The 21,776-nt window shown below is 37.6% G+C and overlaps 2 protein-coding genes across 7 annotated transcripts in view; one reads left to right on the top strand and one right to left on the bottom strand.

Annotated features, from left to right (window-relative positions):
* SLC25A12 (solute carrier family 25 member 12) overlaps window positions 1–8,690 on the top strand; it is a 50,061-nt gene extending 41,371 nt beyond the window's left edge. For all 3 annotated transcript variants that reach the window (XM_061453402.1, XM_061453413.1, XM_061453421.1), the window contains 5 exons: window positions 2,635–2,775; window positions 4,715–4,853; window positions 7,159–7,317; window positions 7,509–7,599; window positions 8,121–8,690. In XM_061453402.1, the coding sequence (XP_061309386.1) occupies window positions 2,635–2,775; window positions 4,715–4,853; window positions 7,159–7,317; window positions 7,509–7,599; window positions 8,121–8,307 (717 nt within the window). In that variant the 3' untranslated portion in view covers window positions 8,308–8,690. The remainder of the gene's footprint in view (window positions 1–2,634; window positions 2,776–4,714; window positions 4,854–7,158; window positions 7,318–7,508; window positions 7,600–8,120) is intronic.
* DYNC1I2 (dynein cytoplasmic 1 intermediate chain 2) overlaps window positions 8,347–21,776 on the bottom strand; it is a 31,423-nt gene continuing 17,993 nt past the window's right edge. For all 4 annotated transcript variants that reach the window (XM_061453435.1, XM_061453451.1, XM_061453445.1 and 1 more), the window contains 11 exons: window positions 19,470–19,559; window positions 19,040–19,202; window positions 18,848–18,947; window positions 18,191–18,316; window positions 17,083–17,229; window positions 16,640–16,753; window positions 16,284–16,417; window positions 15,112–15,256; window positions 14,122–14,262; window positions 12,980–13,105; window positions 8,347–12,280 (listed from right to left, as the gene is read on the bottom strand). In XM_061453435.1, the coding sequence (XP_061309419.1) occupies window positions 12,167–12,280; window positions 12,980–13,105; window positions 14,122–14,262; window positions 15,112–15,256; window positions 16,284–16,417; window positions 16,640–16,753; window positions 17,083–17,229; window positions 18,191–18,316; window positions 18,848–18,947; window positions 19,040–19,202; window positions 19,470–19,559 (1,400 nt within the window). In that variant the 3' untranslated portion in view covers window positions 8,347–12,166. The remainder of the gene's footprint in view (window positions 12,281–12,979; window positions 13,106–14,121; window positions 14,263–15,111; window positions 15,257–16,283; window positions 16,418–16,639; window positions 16,754–17,082; window positions 17,230–18,190; window positions 18,317–18,847; window positions 18,948–19,039; window positions 19,203–19,469; window positions 19,560–21,776) is intronic.

The following is a 21,776-nucleotide window of genomic DNA, read 5'->3' as shown; positions in this document are numbered from 1 at the left end:
ATATAATTTGTTTCCAAGTACATACAATTTGTAACATTGTAGATATGATTAGTATTGCTACTAAATTATTAACATGCATTGTGTTTAGAGTCTTCTCTGTTCATTTCTGTATCAGAAGAAGGCTATTGATGATTTGAACAGAAAGGTAGGGAGTTGTACACCTATGAGAGGAGAATGTTAATTGCAGGAAGATTGAATTCAGGGTAGAAAATAGAAATGTTTATGAATTGGCCTATTTGTGTTTCTGTAGTGGGTGTTAGGCAAATAGTAAGAGTTATTTCAGCTGCTCTGCAGGATGTGCTAATTTATAACATTAAAAATAAAAAATGGAATATCACATATATATGTAAACAAAGGATGTATCTTTAATAGGCAGGTATCTGGTAATTGTCTAGAAGGAATGAATTTGTAGCTTAGGGTCTTAATTTAAAGTTACTTGAATTTTTTTGTGTGGTGCATTGTGTTATGTAAGAAGAACATCCTGCTTAATGTTTTGTCTACCAAATGATTTTTAAAATGAGGTAAGGAAATTATAAACATTTGAAATTGCTTTTCTGTTTGATGCAGTGTTTCAAAAAACCTGTTGTTGTGTAACAGAACTTGCCAGATGTCAATTTTATAACTTTTATTTAGATGGAAACTTTGTCTAGCAGGACAGCCATTTCATCTTGCGTGTATAGCTGTGTATGAGCTAGGAAGGAAAAAGTGAGATGACATGTAAAGAGTGAATAATGGCTTTGGACACAAGTGATGTCAAGTAACTACGTAAACGCAGTGCAGTAAATCCAAGGAACGGAGAAGATGCAACAAGTTTGCCTGGTCATCTTCCCAGTGGTTGCAGTAAACGTCCACAGAAATTTAGGTTTTGATTTTCTTTCAAAGAGGTGAAGAAGTGAGGGAATAAAGCAGACATTAACGACATAGACTGATCATTTGAGTGGAAAGCATTAAAGACAGCAACTACTGCAGTGGAGGTAATTAATCAAAAGCAGGGGCTGATCTTCCACTGTTTGGGTCCACATGCTTTAGTAAAGCCATAACAATGATGATTTGAAATGTCTACTGTGTGAAGTAATAAATGGGACTTCCAGTAAAGGGATGGCAGTGTGCTCAGTAAAAGTCCAGAGAAGTGTTGGATGCTTAGTCAGTGAAGATTTTGATGCTTCATGCCTACCATCTCATAGATAGTACCCTGGTGCTTGGTCATTCTCAGTGGGAGCTGTTGAGGTTTGGAGTGTTCCTTTGTCTTAAGTCGAGAATAATTCAAGTCACCAACTTCTAAGCCATGCTTCAGGGCTGATCTCAAGTTTATTCTGCCTGCTGCTGGAGAGAGGAAGATAGTGCTATAGGCAGAAAGGATTAGATCATTAGTTCATTAGTTCTGAACAATTAGCAGAAAACACCATACATGCTGTCCAGGTGCTGTAGTGGACTATTCATTTAACTCCACAGACACATCACCAATATTAAAAACTACAGTTTATTTCCTGGGCAATTTAGAAGTAGAAAAAAGCTTTAATTGCAGATGTTCTGCATATTTTTCCTTCAGTAAAAGTTGATGGGTCAGAGGAATAGCTAAGGATTAAGAGGAGCTTTTAGATTGTGAAAGAAATGCTTTTTAAAGTTGGCTGTATTCAAGTGATTATATGCCATAAATTTTAAGGAAGTGGACTTAATTTTTAAATGAAAGAAGGTGGTTTAGGAATAAGGGGAAAAAGGAAGCTTAGTAAAATTTAGCTGTTTTGTGATGAACTTCTCCAGAAGCCAATGCTGTAGCACCTATAGCAAACCAGGGAGAAATCTAAACATGTCATTTTAAATAAGTTTATGTGCTTCTGAAACTGAACTGTCAGACTGAACCTTCTCAAATCTGAAACACATTTCTTTGAAAGTCTTTGGTTGAAGAAGCAGCTGAAGCAGCTCTGCAACACTATTAAACTAGGAAGTTTGCAAGATAGTCCTTTAGCACTGCTAACAGAGTTTTCCTGCATGTAACATCTGTCATACTCGGCTCAGAGAAAGATAGGATTCCTGTTTCCATCTAGTATCATATATGGAAATGTTACTCTTCCTATTTAAATTTTATATTTTGTTTCCACTTAGGACAATTAAAGGCTGCTAAACAAAACTCCAAACACCTTTTTTAATAATTTAAAATTACACCATTAAATGCAAATTTACCTTTTAAACAGCATCACCACTAAATGCAAATAACATGTCTACATGTTGGTGATGGATTATTATTGAATAAACATAAGGTCTTCTTTATATGTGTTTTATATTCTAGTAGTACAAGTCTAGCAATTAGTTTAGTATTTTGTGTAATATCTTAGACTTTTAAACACAGCCATGACTTCTAGAAAGTGGTGTCAAGGAGAAAAGCAGAGACAGGCTGAATTAATCCACCTCTGTGGCCTATAAACATAGAAATAGAAAGGTTTATTTTGTGCAAACCCATGGTTTCTGATTTGGGGTTTTTACCTTCCTGACAGGTGCTTTATTAAGTGTATCTCATATTTTTACATGAGAATATCAGCCAGTGCAGTGACAAGTGAAGGCATTCAGCACCTTGCAAAATTCAATCTGTCACCGCATGCTCTAGTAATGCAATTTATTTTCTTTTTGGGTTTGCAGGCAGGAGCTTCCCAGGTCATCTTCACTAATCCTCTGGAGATAGTAAAGATTCGGTTGCAGGTAGCAGGAGAAATCACTACAGGACCCAGAGTCAGTGCCATCTCTGTTATAAAAGATTTGGGCCTTCTTGGCCTTTATAAGGTATGTATTTATTTCTGCTTTGAGTGGCTTCATCATTTTATGGTTTATGGTAAACTTTTCCATTGTTGAAACAAAGTCTGTTTAAAACAAAGACATCTTTTGAATTTAAAACCAATCTCTTCCCGCAGGGCAGCCTTACAGTGAAAAACTGAAGAAACCCCACTTCTATATTAATGGCAGTGGGATACAAAAAAGTACTCCCCCATGCTATCCTTTGAGCTTTTATGCCAAGCTACAGGGGGTCCTGTATTGCAGACCTGCTGGCTTCTGGCACCAATCGTTTCATTTGGTGGGGTTTAGTGGAAAGTTTCTGTAGCTTTTCCCTGTGTGTTTTTCTTACATTTATTTTGAATCTATTGTTGTCTTGCAGCAGGATATTCTCTTTGTCTTAATAATTTGATGGCAGTGAAACAGTAGTACAGTTTAGTAGGATTCAGATTTTTAAGAAGTGGTGGTATTTGTCAATAACAAATTCCACTGAAAAAAAAAAAAGCCCATATTGTACTGTACTTCAGCAGAATGCCAGTCAACATCCCTGCAGGTATACTTACTACCATCATTACAGATCAGATGTAATGGAGCAGAAGCTATTAGTTTTCTTAAACAAGGAAGAGTATTTCTTCCTACATCTTCTGCCAGTGCAAGGGGTAATACGTAAATTCTGCAGCTGTAGTAGCTGTGCACTTACGAAACATTGTTTTACGTGATCTGTCCATAGACCTGCAATAATGCTATAAAAATGTGCAAATTTACTTTTAGAGCTGAAGTTTTTGTTTTGAATTCAGTAGATGAGATTCAGGGCCATTAAAATTCCTAAAGATCACAGGTATTTTGGTACATGGGACAAAATTACCATTTCCGTTTGTAGTAATTAATCAATTGAGCTTATTGAAAATGATGCTGTTCTTCAGAATTCTCATTTGTGAATAACTGTAAGAACTCATTTTGGAGCATTAAGTATCTGTATGAAAATGATTGAAGAAAGAAGGTCTGTTTAAACCACAAAGGGTTTGTATGTAATGTGTGCTGTCTGTTAATGTAACTGATGGGGGACTGGCCTCAGGTGGCTCCATTGCATAGAGGCTGATGCTTGGAGTATACCATGAGGATATTTAGGCAAGGAGTGGCATTTTTGTAACATGCATGTTTTCAGGGTATGCAAAAGAGATTTTTTTACATGTGATGGCTCATTTGAGCTTTGTATAGAAGGAGTTATTTTAGTTGGTAACAGACTGATGACTGAAGTTAAGAGTATTAGATATGTTTCATTCCAAGTATTCCAGTGTTTTTACAGCACACAGAGCTCTATTAAGGAACTTTTTAATGCCAGTCTGTGTCTAAGAGCTACTCCTTGCAGTACTATCATGGCCACCTGTTTTGCCTTCCTGTACCTTCCACTTACTAAACAGCTCCCATTTTGCAGCAGTTTCCCTCTATTTGCTAACCTTCCACTGCAGCTTCTTCAGTCAACCAGATGACTATCAGTGGAGACCAGTCTTACAGTACTCACTGATATTTTAGTAGTGCTTTTGTGTTTAGTGGAAAAAATGGCATGCAAAGGCTTGTCTTGCTGCTTCTGAGATTGTGGGTTGTCAGCAAGATGTAAGGACAGACGTTTGTCACTTTCTTCATCACACTTGGATCATACGTAAAAGATACTTATTCTAGGTACTGATGTCAGGATTGATGTCATGTGTTGAGTACTGAAATTAGACACGAACCTTGAATCTTCCTCATTCTAGAAACTTACTATAGGTGTACTTTATTCTTTTTCAAGTGCAACCCTCCATCTTCTGTTTCCTGAGGCATTTAATTTGCTGTGTTATTTACCTGGTATATCAAAAGAGTTGGTACTTGTGGGCTCAGACTGCTTGCTGGGTATCAATTCTAACCTTATTTATAAAATTTATCTGTATTGTGTCTCTGTTCTGTGTGACAGGGTGCCAAAGCATGTTTCCTCAGAGACATTCCCTTTTCTGCAATCTACTTTCCTGTTTATGCTCACAGTAAACTGATGCTTGCTGATGAAAATGGCCATGTGGGAGGACTTAATCTCCTTACAGCTGGAGCCATTGCAGGTAATTTTGCAGAATGTTTTCCAGAAGTACCTTTTTTTTTTCTTTTAGTGAGTAATGTTTAATATTCATTCAGTAGCCCCATATAAAGGAAGGGTACTGTACCATTGTATCTGATTTAATCTAAATTTGATCACTGTTATCCTTAGTGGGAGGCGATGCAATTTTGATGAGAGCTAATTACATTTGCATAATGTGGATAAACAGCGTAATGCAGCTCAGCAACTTGTAGTCAAATCTGATCTGTCTGTCTCAATGGGGTTTTACTTGTTACTGTGCTCTCAGAGTTGAAGACTAATTTGAATCTTTGATGAACATAAAATGAAAGATCCTAAGAGCTAGAAAGAAAATGACTTACCGAGTTTTAGAGTCCTGGATAACTGAGAAGAAACTTTGTTCAAATGTAATTGCTAAAACTAGGACATTAATTTGTCAAGAAGCTGAAGTTAAAGTATCATAATCTGAAGTTAAAGTATCATAATCTGAAATTTAAAATATTTTAAGGCTTCTTTTCAAAAATCTTTAGTATAAAGAGAACAGGCAGCTGTGATAAAAAGGTGGTTTTACTAAATGGCAAGTGATTTAAAAATATTAGGTGTAGGAACTGCAGTGGTGGATATATAAAAATGTGGATAGAGGTAGCTGGATTCTGCATTGCCTGGGATTAGGTCACTAGGATGAAAACCAGGCATCTGCAGCCTCTCAATCGCAAATGATTCAGTGTTGGAATCTGTGCAGTTCAGAAACATCACTGGGTTGAACAGACCTTCTGTTACTTGTTACAGTCATAAGGAATCACTGTATATACATCAGTCATGAGCTGTCTGTGTGTAAAGAGCGGTTTCCCACACTGGACTTGATACAGAGCTTGGCTGCACCTGCTCTTTGCCAGTTGGTGTGCTCCTTGTGCCAGAGGGAAGGGAGAGACCGGCTAGGAAACTAGTCACAGATCTGTAGCCCTGTTTATTTTCAAGCAACTGAGAGTTACCAGAAACAGAAAATTATTTAGCTTACTGTATTCCTAGAAGCATATATAAATGTTATTATTTAACTTGTATCTCGTATCAATGTTTTTAATTTTAGATTACAGACTTCACAGCTTCTCTTCGTTTGTTTGATTAGTGTTTCTGGGTCACACGTACTAAGTGATGAACCCTATTAAAAATGTGTGTAAATCTTGTAGGCCTAGTTTTATAGTGTATACAGGAACTTGCCTTTCTGAATTGCAAATTTCAAATTCCCAGTTGTTCCATCTAGTCCTGTAATGTGTGCGCAGCAGGAAAGAATAGTCTGAATGTATCTGCTGTAAAGGAAAATAGCATGTGGTTACTATTAGTGTATGCTTGTAGGCTTAATGACATTGCTTCTGTTTTCCTTTTAAACCTCCTGAATTGGCCTGTGACACTTCAGAGTTTATGATTACCTACGCAGATCAGTGATTTGTTAAAATTTGAGTTCAATTTTAACCAATTGTAAAAGTACAACACAAGTCAGAATCAATTGCAAAGTTCTAGTCAAAAGATGGCTCCTCTTTTTAAGAGAATTAAATTTGTACAGTATTCAGAAATACCTCAGATATCAGAGTTACATACTGTGGAGTACACTTCTGAAAACTTTCTCCTTTCCTCTGACTGGAAAGCTGAGAGTGGTGCCTTGGAAGCGGAGATTTGTTCTTCCATCAGGGTTGGCTAGTATCATGTAGTTGGTACTAAGCAGGCTTGTAAAATACCTTCATTGTCCTCGGTCTTTTTATGGCTTGCCTATTGAAGTAAGCAGCATTTGTTCTCCTACGAACAGCGCAAACAGCAGTACAGATGTATTTCTGCAGAATAGATGGTTTAAGTAGCAGCTTTCTTATTAATAGATGCATGTGTGTAGTATTCAATTTCCCAGATCAATCATCCACTTAATTTGCAAAACATGTTGTAGAGCTTTAAGAAATGCAATAAGGTTACGCAACTAATTTTTGTTATGGATATCTCTTATTACAGGTATAGCATGAGTGAACTTAAAAATGCCTCTCGTCTTTTTGAAACTGTTAATGACAGCCCACTAGAAGGTGTTGAGAGAATTGCTGTTGATTAATTATTGTTTTCTTTACTATCAGTTATAGCCTTTAAATTTAGAAGAAACAGAATGATTGTATCAAGCACAACAGTTTATATTGTCATCAAGTGTAAGAACTTGCATTTTTAGTAAAGCCTAGTTTTTTTGGAAAAAAAAAGTTAAAGTTTGTAGTTGCATTTTTCAGAAGTGTTTCCTCTCGCAAGCGTCTTTGTGCAAATTAAATGTGTTTTTCTTCTAAAAGGTGTGCCTGCTGCTTCTTTGGTAACCCCTGCTGATGTCATCAAGACAAGACTGCAAGTGGCAGCTCGCGCTGGTCAGACAACATACAGTGGAGTTATTGACTGCTTTCGAAAGATTCTACAGGAAGAAGGTGCTTTGGCTTTTTGGAAGGGAGCTGGAGGTGAGAAACATGCTCTGAATATTAGGGCTGACCCTGGATCTGCAAACTAACCGTTTGCTTTGTTAAGGACTCAAATTAGAGCAGTATTTGCAAGGTCTGATTCAGAAAAAATCTAATGGCTTGTTAAAAACGTTCAGCTTCTCTCCTGAGAAATTCTTTTGTTTGACACTGTGATTTGTAATATTTAACAGCTCGTGTGTTCAGATCTTCGCCCCAGTTTGGTGTTACTTTGGTCACTTATGAACTTCTGCAGAGATGGCTTTATGTCGATTTTGGAGGCCTGTAAGTCAGATATTTGCTTTTTAGTTTGTACAAGAAAGCTGCGAACTTAAGAAGAATCTTACTCTTTTCCCCATGCAAGGGACCACTTAAACTTGGTGCCTTTAAGTACTTAAAGTTGCAGTATGCAAGAAATCCCCCCATCCTTATGAAATTGAGAGATAATTGCATGCTACTTCTAAACAGATGAGATGAAAACCCATCTCATTTTAATACATTAATTTGTATTTCCATTGTAGCAAAATATTTTGTCCATTTATCCCCATGTCAGTGGAAGTTAACAAAATTTAACAAAGCTATTGGTAAAAATGTAACTTAAGTTTTGGCCTTGATTTCCCTTGAAGCTGTGGTCTGAACTCAACTTTACTTGACGTAGAAGTGAATTAATTAAGGTCAGCTTTAACAGCCTTCCATACTCAAACAAAAGCCTAAAGTATTTAGTCTAGATTTTATAGAGTTACCCAGGCTTAAGAAAACGCTTTAAATAAAGGAAAGGCTTTTTTTCTTCTTCTTTGTTCAAACAGCAAACCTTCTGGATCAGAACCCACCCCCAAAACTCGAATTTCAGATCTTCCTCCTGTTAACCCTGAGCACATAGGTGGATACAGACTTGCTACAGCTACATTTGCTGGAATAGAAAACAAATTTGGGTTGTACCTTCCAAAATTTCGATCTCCTGCAGTCAGCCCAGCTCAACCAAGTAGCAGCTGAATCCTGGAACCTAACAAGTGATGCAGTGGAAAAAATTCACCAGTCAGCTGCATGTTGCTCTAGCTGAACTGAGCTTGCAAATCTAATTACTCCTTTCTGATATTGATACATACCTGCATTTATTTATTTGCACACAAGGAACTGATTGAAGCTGAGGTTCTATGCCTTATTTTAACCAGCGGCGTGAACCTGTAGCTTAGACTTTGCCTTGCACAGCTTGCATTTAATGTTACTGTACATATTGTACATCTTTGTACAGAGACATCATGGCATCTATATCAATACCCATTTATACGAGTAATGCAGTTCAAAATAGTTTGAAATGTACAGAATGTTTTGAAGGCATTTTGTTAACAATCGTGACAATAAACTACTTAAAACCACTTCAGTCAGTTCACTGCTTTGTGTTTACAAAAAAGGTGTCCAATTGATTGCGTTATTTTTTTCCTCTCCAGATTACGGATCACATATTAAAATGTAAAGATTAGATGCACCCATTTAATGAATGTACAGCACAGGACATAGCCTCTGAAGGAACACATTTCACTGCTTATTACAGCAAAGGTATTAAAAGGCAATGTGCTGGCTTGTTAAGTGCAAGAGAAGACAGTAGTTAGATGAGCACATACAGTATTTTATTTTGCAGCAGTGCTTTGTTAACAAGGAATTCTCTCAAAATACAAGGTAATACTAGATGTGTAATAGATCCTACCCCTATGGTAGCATATTTAAAACACACTATTTGCCAGTTATTAGCAGCCTCAATAATTTTTTTTCAGGATTTACTGGGTGATTTTTCCCAAATTGAAAACTTTTTATTAAAAAAGTTGAAGGCATTCTCTTTATTTCTAGATTGTTTTACCATTGAAAGATTAGGTTATTCTGGGAAACAGACAGGCTTTAATAGTCATCTAATATACAAAACTGATTGTTTACAGTTCCAGTTGAGTAGAAAGGAGAGAAGAAACAAAAAGCTTGAACTGTTTCTGGCTTAATGTCTGCCAAAAGTTTATATGGTGTAGTTTTCAAATGCAAAGGTGTCACAGGAAATAGGGGAGTCTGGGTTTCTACAGCCAGAGGAAAAGCAGTTAATAGTACACCTACTGGCAGAGAAGAGAGAGGGGGGTTGCCAACCTTGCTTACTGAAGTATGACAACCTCCCATCTTTAGTTCTACATGTTTCTTTCGGGGTCAAACATCCTGCAGTACAGTGTGTCCCGGCGGTATGAACTGACCTGAGGTTGTTATTTTCTTGCTGAGGTGACAGCAGGCCAACATGAAGAGCTTTAATCGGCTTATGAAGAAAGGCCTCCTTAAAAAATGAACACTGCAAGTACAGACAAGCCCTCCTTCAGTTCTAGCCTCTAAGCAAGACACAAATTTGGTGCTATTTAGTGAGCTAGAGGTTACAGTATGTTAAACTTGGGAGTTTGATCACTAGTCTGCATCATGCATACATATGTACAAATATGTATGTGTGTGTATTTATATGTATAACACCATTAGAAGGCTTCCTGTCCTTATTTGGATTTATTTTTTCCGGTTCAGGTTAAAGAATTACCTGTTCTGTGCCGTTTTCTAGACACAGACAGGCTTCCCAGGAACTCTCTCCTGTATCTATGTTTTATTCTGCACTTTTCTAAGTTGGATACAAAAATGGCAGGTACCCACCACTGGCCTTTCATCTTAGTCACAGCTTGTTGACTGACTTCATAGAGGCCTTAGGAGACTTTACAATGCAAGACAGCATTTGTATTTCTTATAGCTCCAAAACTGGACAGTGTGGCTCCCAGGATAATCATTGACAGTACCTAACATCACTGTTGGTCTCCGTGTTGCAGGTGTGGGCTTTACAACGTTTTTAACCTGTACTCAACTATTTTGTGAGGGGGGAACACAAGCAGGAATGAATACAGATTGGTACTGGAATGTAATAACTGAATATTACCAAAAGGTCAAAATTATGGAAAACTGATGCCATATGACCTATATCTTTATGCCACAATCCACGGGAAAAAAACCTTACCTACTGGATTTCTGGTAACAAACTCTGAAAGAAATGTATTTATTAATAAACGAGAAGTAACAATTTAAGTAAAAATAAAAAACCTACCCACAGCTAAGAAACCCCAACCAACTGTCCAAAACAGCAAGACAAGAATTCCTGCGCCTCAAGGGTAAAAATCATCACACGGTGGTACCTGTTCACATGTTTCTCAACTGAATAGATAGCTGCTGTCATAAGGTTGATATTTACCTTGTACGTTTCCCTCAAAGTGAACGACATGACTTTTTACTGAAGGGGGACTTTTGACAAGTCAACACCAGTGGAAGCCTAAATCTGTTTCACTTTCAAGCTCAGTGAAAAAGAACCTCCTGAAACAGAACTGCTATTATTGCTGCCTGTGTCTCTGTGAGCTGCTCACAACAGAACTGAGACAAGGAGAAGCATTAAAAGAAAACCAAACCAAACCCTAACCCCAAAACCAAACTTAAAACACACTGTAGAAACAATAAGAATACTTCTGGACCAAAAGCTGATTATGGAATATAAACCTATTTCCTACTTTTAAGCATATAAAACAGCTCTTCTGGCAAAATAATAATCTTGTAGCAGATTAAGAATACCAGAACCAAACTTAAAGTCCTAAATTAAAGGCATCAATATTGATTTAGTGCCTAATTAGTACAAATCAGAATATTTACTTAACCACCTTCCCCCCCTGACCCCCCCCAACCCAACCAAAAAAGCCCCAAACCAAAACCACCAACCTAAAAAAAACCCAACCAAATAATATAATGATGTCCCCCATGAACCATAACCCCAAAACTGATCTTGATGGGAAACTTTATATATATGAGAAAGACGTACTCAAAAAAAATTAATCTAAAAAAAATTGCAACCATTTTGTTTCAAGCCATTGAGAAGTTTTGTTTCAATAAAACTGTTAAAATCAATGCAGATGTCTTTATTATACTTAATGTGGAAAATCAGTAGCCAGTCTGTAGTTAACAGAATGCTAACCATGCTATAGAAATTAAGTCAAAATCTAGTTCCTTATCGTATGGAAAAGACTGACAACAGCAGCCTTTTTCCTTTTGTCTGATTGCCAGGGTGGGAAGTGGAGGTTGGGGGTAGAAAACAGCTCTGCAGCATGTAGTAAAATGAAAGTGGCAGCTCCCAGAAACTTCCTACTCTCAAACTACTGAAGGGTCACAGATGAGGGGTCAGGGCAGCTGACAAGTGCTCATACAATATTTATTCATGAATCAGTCTCACCTTTTAATGCACCAATTCAAACAAAAGAACTGGGTATTAAATATGTATTTCATTAATTCAGGTCTAATTATCAAGTTTGGAACTACAGACAGTTTTTTATTACCATATATTACCCACTACCTTATCCATATATAAACAATGAAACTTACTTGGAACATATGCATGCTTATTATCATGGGTAATTCAAATTAAAGAATGCTTCAGAGATTAACTACCTAATGAAGGCTAGTCTTTGTAATATGGAAAGTTTAGCTTAGAAACAGAACTTTCACTTTTCATACGTACTGTTACAAAGTGGAAATTTCAGAAGCCCAATAGCAATTTTACACCAGGTTAGTGTTTCAGCAAAAGAAGGTCCTTGCAAAGTCAAGGTTAACTGTATTAAAAGTTACACAAATCCAAGCATGTGCTTGTAATTTATATATAAAAAGTGACAATCTGATTTTCAGTAATCTCAATACATTTTCAAAGTCCATAGTTGAATCCATATATCCCTCCCGTAAGCTATTACTTGAACTGACACGTGCACTTTGCATCAAATCATTCACCATTCTACCACTGCTGCCTATTGTTACAGATCTACGCCGGTATGCGGGTTGCAGCTTCCTCTTCTGCATCAGCTCTGTTAGCATTTATTTCTGCCAGGGTTCGACCAAACCGAGTCCACTCATCACTGCGAGGAACGGCAATTTGCTGTTGACAAAGAGAATGTTATTTGAGCCTACTGATAAACAAGAAGTGAGCTCATTTGGAACAGCAGAGCGCTTAAGTAACATTCAGAAGAGGTTCCACTAGAAAAGCTTATTTTTATGTAGTGTAACTTTTGAAATAGTCTGAACACCAAAAGCTCTAACTAATAAAGGAAGCTGAATTTCAGAATCCTCTATTTAAGTAAGTATGTAACGATACTCTTACAAGCTTGCATGATCAGTCTCCATCCAAGATGGATGGGATGCCTCAAAAGGGGAATACTAATGCCACATCCTCATCCAATCAATTAGTTACATACTACTGCAATACACAGACTTGCAATAGCAACAGCTTCCCTGTAGGAACAAGGTCAGGACTGCTTCACTGTAAAATGCTTTTGCTCTGCATTTCTCAAGCTGTGGTCAGAATTCACATGTCCCAGTTACAAAGAAGATTCTTCCGTCTTATTTCACTAGCCTCAGAATAATACTTTTACTTTCTCAGCGGCTGCCAGATAGCATGCTAAAAAGTTATCCTACTATTTCTGGAATAGACCCCAAAAGTGAACATTAACTTGAAAATAAAAATTATACCCTATACTCCTAATCACAGGGGGGGGAAATTAAAAGCAAGTTGCTAAATAAAAGTCAAAGAAACTCAAGTGTTTTGCAATGTAGGTTGCACAATACAGGGTATACATACCTCTCCCACGTCATATATAACTATTTGTCCCTCTGAATCACCAACAGCAATCTCTCTCCCAGAATGTGTCCATCTCACGCGGTTCAGCGCAGGGTTACCCTCCACAGTAATGCTTGCAGTTGGCACCTGTATCCATTTAAAACACATGGATAAAAATGCATGAGGATTCCATAAGCTACAGGTTATAGAACACTTCTAGGCCCTCAGTGTTGTATCAAAGGAAGTGCCCAACATTTCCGCTGACACAGAATATGCAGATCTCATACTCTCAGTGGCCCTAAGCTGTCACCAGTGACATGACCAAAACAAGACATCTTTTGTCCCTTGGCCAATGTACAGGCATCCTCTACCAGAATGCACATCTGCACTGCACTCTTGTCATGAGACATGAGGCGCTGACAGGCATTCAAACAGACAGCAAGGAGGAGCCCTGCAATCTCAAGAAAGATTATGACAGAGGGCAGAGATGAAGTCAGCTGCTTTGGCTATCCAAAGGCTAGAACCAGGTAACTCCTTTTTGAAGCCACAGGCTGGCACGGTGCTGCAGAATTGCTCTTCCTTCTAAATGCAGTTTGAAGAAGGTGAAATTTTAAGTACTCAATATCTGTCAGGTTCTTCCTCTTACCTACCTCCAAGGAGTTTAAGTCTCAGATGAGATTTATAGTATAATTAAGTTTGTAACTCACACCAGAAAACTGAATATTCACTTCTCTTAAGTTTACCAACAAATTGTAATTTCATTGCAGTATTATTATAGCAAAGGTAATATGACAATTGGAACAGCAGCGTGGGGGTAAGAGGTTTGCTGACACTGTCCAGCTATAGGCTGCCAAGGCCATACCTGTGGGAAGTCTATCAACGCTTTCATGGATGAGTGTTACACTGACAGATGCTTTGCACTCTTGTTACAGTTAAAACAATTTAGTTACCACTGTTACTCATTATGAGGAATCATTTGAGTAACAACCTGTAACCAAAGAATAATATCCATTACACACAAAGTACTGGAACTACAGACCACGTAAGGACAACAACAAAAAACCCCAAACCAAAACACTATGCTGAACTTCTGACATTTCTTCCTCCCCCAAGTATACGAACACTTTTCCAACTGCGTTTGACTGTTAACCTGACAGCCTCACCTCAGTATCATTGTTGAGATTCCACAGGTCAAGCCTGCCCATCCCATCCACACAGGCAAACAAGGCAGGGTGAGTTGGAGACCACATCACATCATAAACGTAATCTGAGTTGTCTTCAAAGGAGTAGAGGGGTTTGTTATTCTGAAAAAAGCAAAGGTAACAATGCAATACCCAAACTCTGCACTTCAAAATTACAAAGCTAATGGGTAAAGCAAAATACAGAACTTCAGCAGCACTATCAGCAATAACTACAGAGTGATTCACATTTTCACTTAATTTAAAAACATGCCTCTGCAAAAAAAGCATTTCGAAATTAATACTATTGTAACTACTATTGTTAAAGGGATGCTTTCCAAAGCATGCAGCCTTTTTGGTAGCTGCTACCATAAAAAAATCAGTAGCAAGCTAATATTGTAAGAGATTGTAAATTCAATGAATTAATAACGTTCTAAATCAAGCCAATGATAATTCAGTGACAGCACTTCAGATTATTACTGGGAGATTCCAACAGTGCTTCCTTTGCTTTGCATCCCCCAGGGCATCAAACTAACACAGAAAGAGGTAATTCTGGCTGTGGGAAAGACACACTTATCAGTTGTGAGCCTCCTGGAGTTTAACTGACATCAGGTTTTGGTGCTGCCCCTTAACCCTCCACAAAATTGTAGCAAAACATTTGCCTTGTGCATAATACAAAGTAACTTATTTTACAACATGATTTACATCTGATTACATTGTAATAATTAGTGAAACAAAGGGCAAGAGGGTGAACAGAATGGATCGCAAGTATACAAATGATGTACAATCTGAAAGCAAAGCTTTATGTTGTTAACTACAGTTAACAGCTGTCTCCTCTTTGCAGGCCTGCTGTTAGGAACCAAGAGAGCTTCACACAATTTGATTTCAGTTTACTGAAATTTCTTAAGTAGCTTACATTATAGCACCACCTTGTGTCAAGGACTATGGAGTAAACCACTGAACTATCCAAGTTACCTTGGTTGTCCAAAGCTTTACTGTCCAGTCAAAAGAAGAGGTGACAAAAAGATGTGAGAAGTCTACAGGTCCAACTGCTGCATGGCAGTTGATACCTGTGATTGGTCCCTGGTGTCCTTCAAACATCTCACTGATTCCAGCTTTGCTGTTTTAGAATATATAACCAAGGTTAATTTATCTGGAAATTGTACACTTGCAGACAGAGACAGCACTGAAATGCAAATTAAATACAGCCACAAGAAGATTTTGCCGCTTTCTATGAAGGTTACCCCATGGCAAAAGGCTTCACCACCACAGGATCACAGAAGACCAGGCCTGAATACAGACCTTAACTTCAGTATCTATTTTCTGCTAACCTTAAGTGCCAAAATGTACCATAGGGAGAAGAGATTCATTCAGCAGGTACCAGTCCACACACTTAACCACATTATTCTCCAAGCAATAGCTAAAACTTTAATTCCTGCAAAGAACAAAATCCAGCCCTCAGGAATGAGCATAGAACTCCCACGGGGTGAAGGGAAGTTCCGTGTATTCTCATGGACACAGAGTTTGGATATAAACCAGTAACAATATATCCTTAATAGCCTCCTATCAGAAGCGATGAGAAAGAAGGGGGGGGTGGAGCAGATGGGAAGGATGTTACGCCAAAGCGATACAATTTGGGGTATTTTGGAGTCAAAACACTGTGCGGCAAGGGTGATGTGTATCTGAGATGAAACCTGGACACTCAATTATATTTAAGAAAGCAATTGATAAGATACAGTCAGACAATTTCAAAATAGATTTGACCAGCAGGAGAAAAGCTGGCCAATTTAAGATTTGTGCGTGATGTTACTGTACAATTAGCTACAGAACCGATACGAAGTTCGGAATGTTCTGCTACAATTCAGATGAATAAAACTGCAGTGACCTACAGTGCTCTCATCATCACAAACAACTCCTAGACACTGAAGGCAGCACAGTATCAATTCAATATTCCAACTTCTTCTGGTTTTAATAAAGCTCTCACTCAGGAAACAGTGTGCACTGGAAATCATATACAGCTATTTTGAACTCCTTCAAGATAAAGGAGTAAATACACACTGTAAATGATTTTAGGAGTGTGCAGAGCATGCAGGGACTCATCCTTTCACTATATTTATTTCCTTTGAACAATTAAAGTCTGTATTCACCTGCCATGACGACACGCAGTGTACACAGAGCCTTCTTCACTGCCAACAACAAAGTTGTTGACATCTCCAATAGGGAATGACATGCATGTAACAGCCACAGCCTTGGACTGTTTGTGAACCAGCTCCATGCTATCCTGTAGAGAAAATTTCAGCAACTAGCTTAAAAAAAACCCACAACATTTCCACAGGTAGGGAAATACTTTATCACATACTTCTTGAGCTATCAAGTATAGTTCCGTGTGTTAGGAAAATGTTTATTAATGTTTTTTCAATTCATTAAAGTTGTACAAAATATTAATCTGGAATAGATACTATATATATATATATATATATATATATCTCCAAAGTTATCTTACCTGGGGTTGAGAAAGCATGTCTAGACTCCAAGAGCATATTTTTCCATCAGTTGAGATACTAATCAAATTATGAGCATTCTGCGTCCCAACAACATTTACACAGTACACTGGGTGCTAAAAAATGTAAAATATTATCAGAAAAAAGAATGTCCAAGTAGCAACCAATTCTGGTGTAATATAAACAGCAAAACATATAACTTCACCATTTAACAAAGCATAAAAAGACTGACTGCAGTATAGCACAAAGAATACTCCCCTATAAAATTAATACTTGTTTTTCTGACACTTTGCTTTTTACGAGCAGCCCAGATCTTCAGTGATAGCATGGGCAAAATACAGACATAAACATGTAAGCATTATCAATCAAGGGCACTGGACAGAGTTTCCTAGAGGTTAACTACATCTCAACAGGGAACAGCCCTTGAAGATATTTCACCCCCTACCGTGTGAGCAGCAGCTGAAAGTGGAGTTCTCTGCACTGGGGTTCTCTTATTGCTGCGATTATCCCACAGCACTATTTGGCCTGAGTATGTGCCACCAACCACCAGATTGGGATGAAATTTTGCAAAGGTAGCTGACATCACCGCTGACTGAAAGGAAAAGAAATCAAACAACAAAATACATAAAATACACAAAAACCCCTTCCCCTTTAACAACACCATGCCTAAATCTAAAGAAAGCGGGACCAAACAGCAGAGTAAGTAATTTGCTTAGATTTATTTGATACACTATTTCGCTGTCCAGTTAAGGATTCACAAGCACTTTGCGAACTCTCAACAGTCTTTTTAATTTGTATTTATAAAATGACATTTTCCTTCTCTGTTTCTTTCACATGTCTATATTTGTATTCCTCCTGGTACAGTTTGTTAGCAAGGGAAGGCCCAGTAACCGCAAGACTTTAATGACATTTTGCCACATTCTGGGGTCATTTTCTTAGAGAATGTACAAATCCATTTCGATACAATAAAGTTACTTTTTCAACCTGGGCTCTGACAGTAATCTGACAACACAAGATTAAATTTTGATTCAACTATGTAATTTTCCAGAATTATGGCATTTTGAAAATAAATTGGCTATTCCAGGCTTGGCATAATGGAAGAGATTTGCATGTTTTTACCTTTCAGAAAACTACCAGAAAACCTCCCTTTGCCTGTTTCTCGATTCATATGTTTCTAGTTTTCATCCTTGCTCCATCTCTTCAGGCCATCTTCATTTCATTTCATCCAGTAAACTAAGCTCTAGTAGTATACAATCCCACTCAATCTCCTTAAATACAAACCTTCTCTGTGGTTCAACCATTACACAAGAAGGTTTCTTGTTTTTTAAATAAATTGAGAAAAAGAGTTCTCAAACCAGACTGAATTCTGAATGATGTCAGAAATTCTGAAACAGAATAATGTTAGAAATCTCTAGCTATCAACATCTGTTTGCAAATACATGTGGTTAAAGTGAATGCCAGCCCAATGAAATCATTATGTTGAAAAGCATAAAGAAGGTACTTGTCTAAGTTCATCAACATAAAATCTTTAGCCTCCTAAGACAGAATCATACCTGACAGTGAAAGACATACTCTGGGGTAGTTTTCTTGTACTTCATGTTCCATACAAGGGCCACCCCATCAGGCTCATGAGGTGCATCCTCATTGTTGTTGTAAGAGGCTACAAGTAATTCTGGGTACTGTGCAAGTTAAAAAGGAAAAAATCTCAAAGTAAAAAGATGACCAGCTAATAGTTCAGACAATCCTAGAACCTTTGTTTTCTTTTGCCAAAATAACGTTAAAAAACCCCATCAAAACCCCAAATCCACCTTATATATGAATGAGAAACTGCCAGTTAAAACTGTAATTGTTTCAAATTCAGCTCATTAAAAAAAAAAAAGTATTAACATACACATTAGGGTCTTGTTCTGTCTTTCATCATAACTTGCTTTTAAAGGTAAAAGACAGAACTTTAAAGTGAGCATTTTTTAGTGAGGCAACAGTTACCTCTATGAAGTAGTCCATAAACCAGAAACAAACATGCCAAAGACTTTCTTCATAATACAAGCCTTTAGCTACTTTTCACAAAAGATTAACAGATCTGTTTACTTTTTGCAAATTACAGAGCCTGTAAGGAACATATCCAAAAACACAGCCTGTATCAGCTGCACCTACCGATGGGGCAAGTTCACAGAACTAGAACAACTTACCAAGGTAACTGTTTAACTTACCTGAGATGACCAGTCCAAACAACTGACAACACGATGCTTTGACCAACGTTCATCAAAAAACTGCCTATTTAAGGACAGTTTTGCTCCAGCTTGAATCTCTCTATAAAGGCAATTAGCAGATACTCATCTTAGATCACTTTCTCAATTACAAATATTGGACATTCACAGCAAAGCATTCAACATTCACATTACCCTTCCTTGTCTTCTAAGTCTCTCCCACTGTAGTCAAAGAAGATGTTGATTTGCTCAGACAGGGCTCTCTCGACAATCCTTGTAGAGTGGTCAAAGAAACTTAGAAATTCCTCAGAATGCAAAATTTGTTGTTTTTCCTCTTCTGTAAGTTCATGAGGGGCAGCTGGAAAAGAATTAGGCATTCTCCAGACTGTGCGCTTTCAGCAGTTCTTTCCAAGAAAGAGAAAGCCATAACAAGAGTATTTATCATGATGTTGGGAAATTTGTTCCCTAAACTCCATAATTTGAAATACATTTTTACATTTTATATCTTGCTAGCTGATCGTTAAAACCTAAATCAAATTAATTTCAACTTAATGGGAAAAGAAGTAAAACCCTTATTGATGCGTTTCTCTACGGCACACTCAGGATGTCTTGAGGCAAACTGTACCTTCTTCTTCCTCCTCTTTTTTTAAGGTTTTTTCTTCCTCAGGTTCAACTAATGGTTTTGGTGCAACCACATCGTCTTCATCTTCTTCATCTAAGGAGAAACATTATGGTGAGACTGTCAATGTCTTTAAAGAGGAACAGTAACATTCCAGATGAAACTCAAACTGATGTAAAATAGTATCACTTAGCTTAAAATGGTTATATTTGTAAAATGTAGTCCGCAGGATAACATTATCTCAAACCAAAAGATCATCGGAATGATGTCGACACGTGGGTTTTAGTTGCACTAAATTATGTAGTTGTATAAACTGAAATAAGACACATAAGAAATTGTAACGAATCCAAAGTGGAAATCTCTCTTACAGCATTTACGATTCCATACAAAACCATGTGGTGGATGCATGTTCTGTGTAACATACTGACACATTAATGCTGCAGAATAAAGAAAAATCAAATGTCTAAAATAGACTACAGAGCAGCTGCTTACTTTTGATCTGAAACCATCAGAGTCTAATGGGTCTTCACATGGCATGAAGATAGCTTACATTAGCTTTCAGGTTGCTATTCTGAGAGGCAAATTTTGCTAAAGATAATAGCAGGGAGATTATATTTTTTCTGTCATTCTAAATGCAAGTCTCATTATCTGTATCATGTTTGGCAATGAGAACTTTACAGTAAAATGTGTTTTCCCTAATTGCAATGAATAACATAAAATGTTAATGTTCAGGAATACTGACAAGGTTTACAGCACTTTCTGCATTTCTACATTTTATTCTTTGAGAACTGTAAACCAGGAAATAACTTTAAATTACTTAGTGTTGTGGAATATGCATTTCCTGGCTTTTCTTCACCCACTTTCTAGGGCAAGCTTCTGAAAAGACTATTTTTATTGGTTAAACAGCTATGTCATCTGTTTATAAGGGAATGGCAGCAGGAGTCTGCTGCATGCCTGATCACTAGTAATGAGACAGTATTCAACAGGGACTAGGCCTGTTTGTTACAGCCATCCCCCTGACCCACGTTCAAAGTTATCTAATAAAAAAAAAAAAGGAAAATAAAAAAATTAAACAAATCCACATGCACACACACAAAAAAGGGAAAAAAGGAAAAAGGGGTGGTCAAAGGATGGGAACCAGCTGCCAAGCCATGGTCCCAGCAGCCAGGCCAGCTGACTAGATAGCAACAACCAGATGGCACTGCTAGGATTATGCCTCTGCTATGAGGTGGCAATGGGATGGCACAACATTTTTCTGCCTGACTGCTTCCAATCATGTCTTTCCCCATTGGCAAGCCTGCGCAATTACCAGCACTCCAGGAGGTCTACAGACAAGCCTTTACCCTGCAAACAAAATACAGCTTGTAGGCCATACCAGCTGCCAAACCACACACACAGTGATAGGTTTAAAGAGGTCTGAAAATCTTTCTAACTCCATAGTATAGGCAATAAAAATATAACTGTACCTGCAGGAAAGAAAGCTTTAAATGACACCGTATAATGCACACAATAATACAAACTCCAACTTAATCAAAATGATAATGACGTATGCCAATCCTACATTACTTGAAATTGAGCGATTTTTACGTTCTGACAAGTTTACAGAACTAGGATAAATGGCATGAATGATTTCAATATATGCTCATACTTTTGAACCAAATGGTGAAGGTTAAAATCTTTCCTTTCAAGGGCCTCAATCAGCCACAAAGGAAAACAGTAATCACTGTCTTTTCAGCCAGCCCAACTGCATTTGTCAGCCCTTTCTCCGTCAATGCAGCCAGAGCAATCAACCTGCCAAACATTCAGAATGGAAAAACAATCTGAAAATACAGGGTATAATGCACCTGCCAGTGAAAATGGCCATTTCAAGAAAAGCTAGTGATCTCAGTGACCCTGCTGAGGAGGCGGTGGTGCAAAGGGGAAAGAACGCGTAAAAGAATTCTTAGTGATCTCCACTCTCTTGCACATTGACACTTCCTTACAAAGCATGCCAATTACAGCTTTTGCGCTACTTAAAAAAAATGAAAGCTTTTTTGGGCAAAATAATCACACGGGGAAAGACACTGCTCCTTTTTAGATGGGATTCTCATGTACAGTGGAGTGTAATCTGAAAACTGTATAACTTATAGCAATGCTAAAGAATGGAATTCTTAATGACAAATCACTATAGGTGTGGACACCAATTAATTAAAAAAAGTAATACGAGTTAACACATTTTGAGAACAACAAATGTAGCACCACATATCCACATTATGGCTATTTGGATAAAAATCCCCCTCGTTTGCCCTGCCAATCAATCCTGCAGATTGAAAC

This window comes from Pezoporus flaviventris, unplaced genomic scaffold (genome assembly GCF_033815535.1).
Source record: "Pezoporus flaviventris isolate CSIRO_AGI_PZ_B2104156 unplaced genomic scaffold, CSIRO_AGI_Pfla_v1 ptg000001l, whole genome shotgun sequence".
In the NCBI taxonomy this organism is placed as follows: Eukaryota; Metazoa; Chordata; class Aves; order Psittaciformes; family Psittacidae; genus Pezoporus; species Pezoporus flaviventris.
Note: the sequence above shows the minus strand (reverse complement) of the source record. Positions and strands in the feature narration are given on the sequence as shown.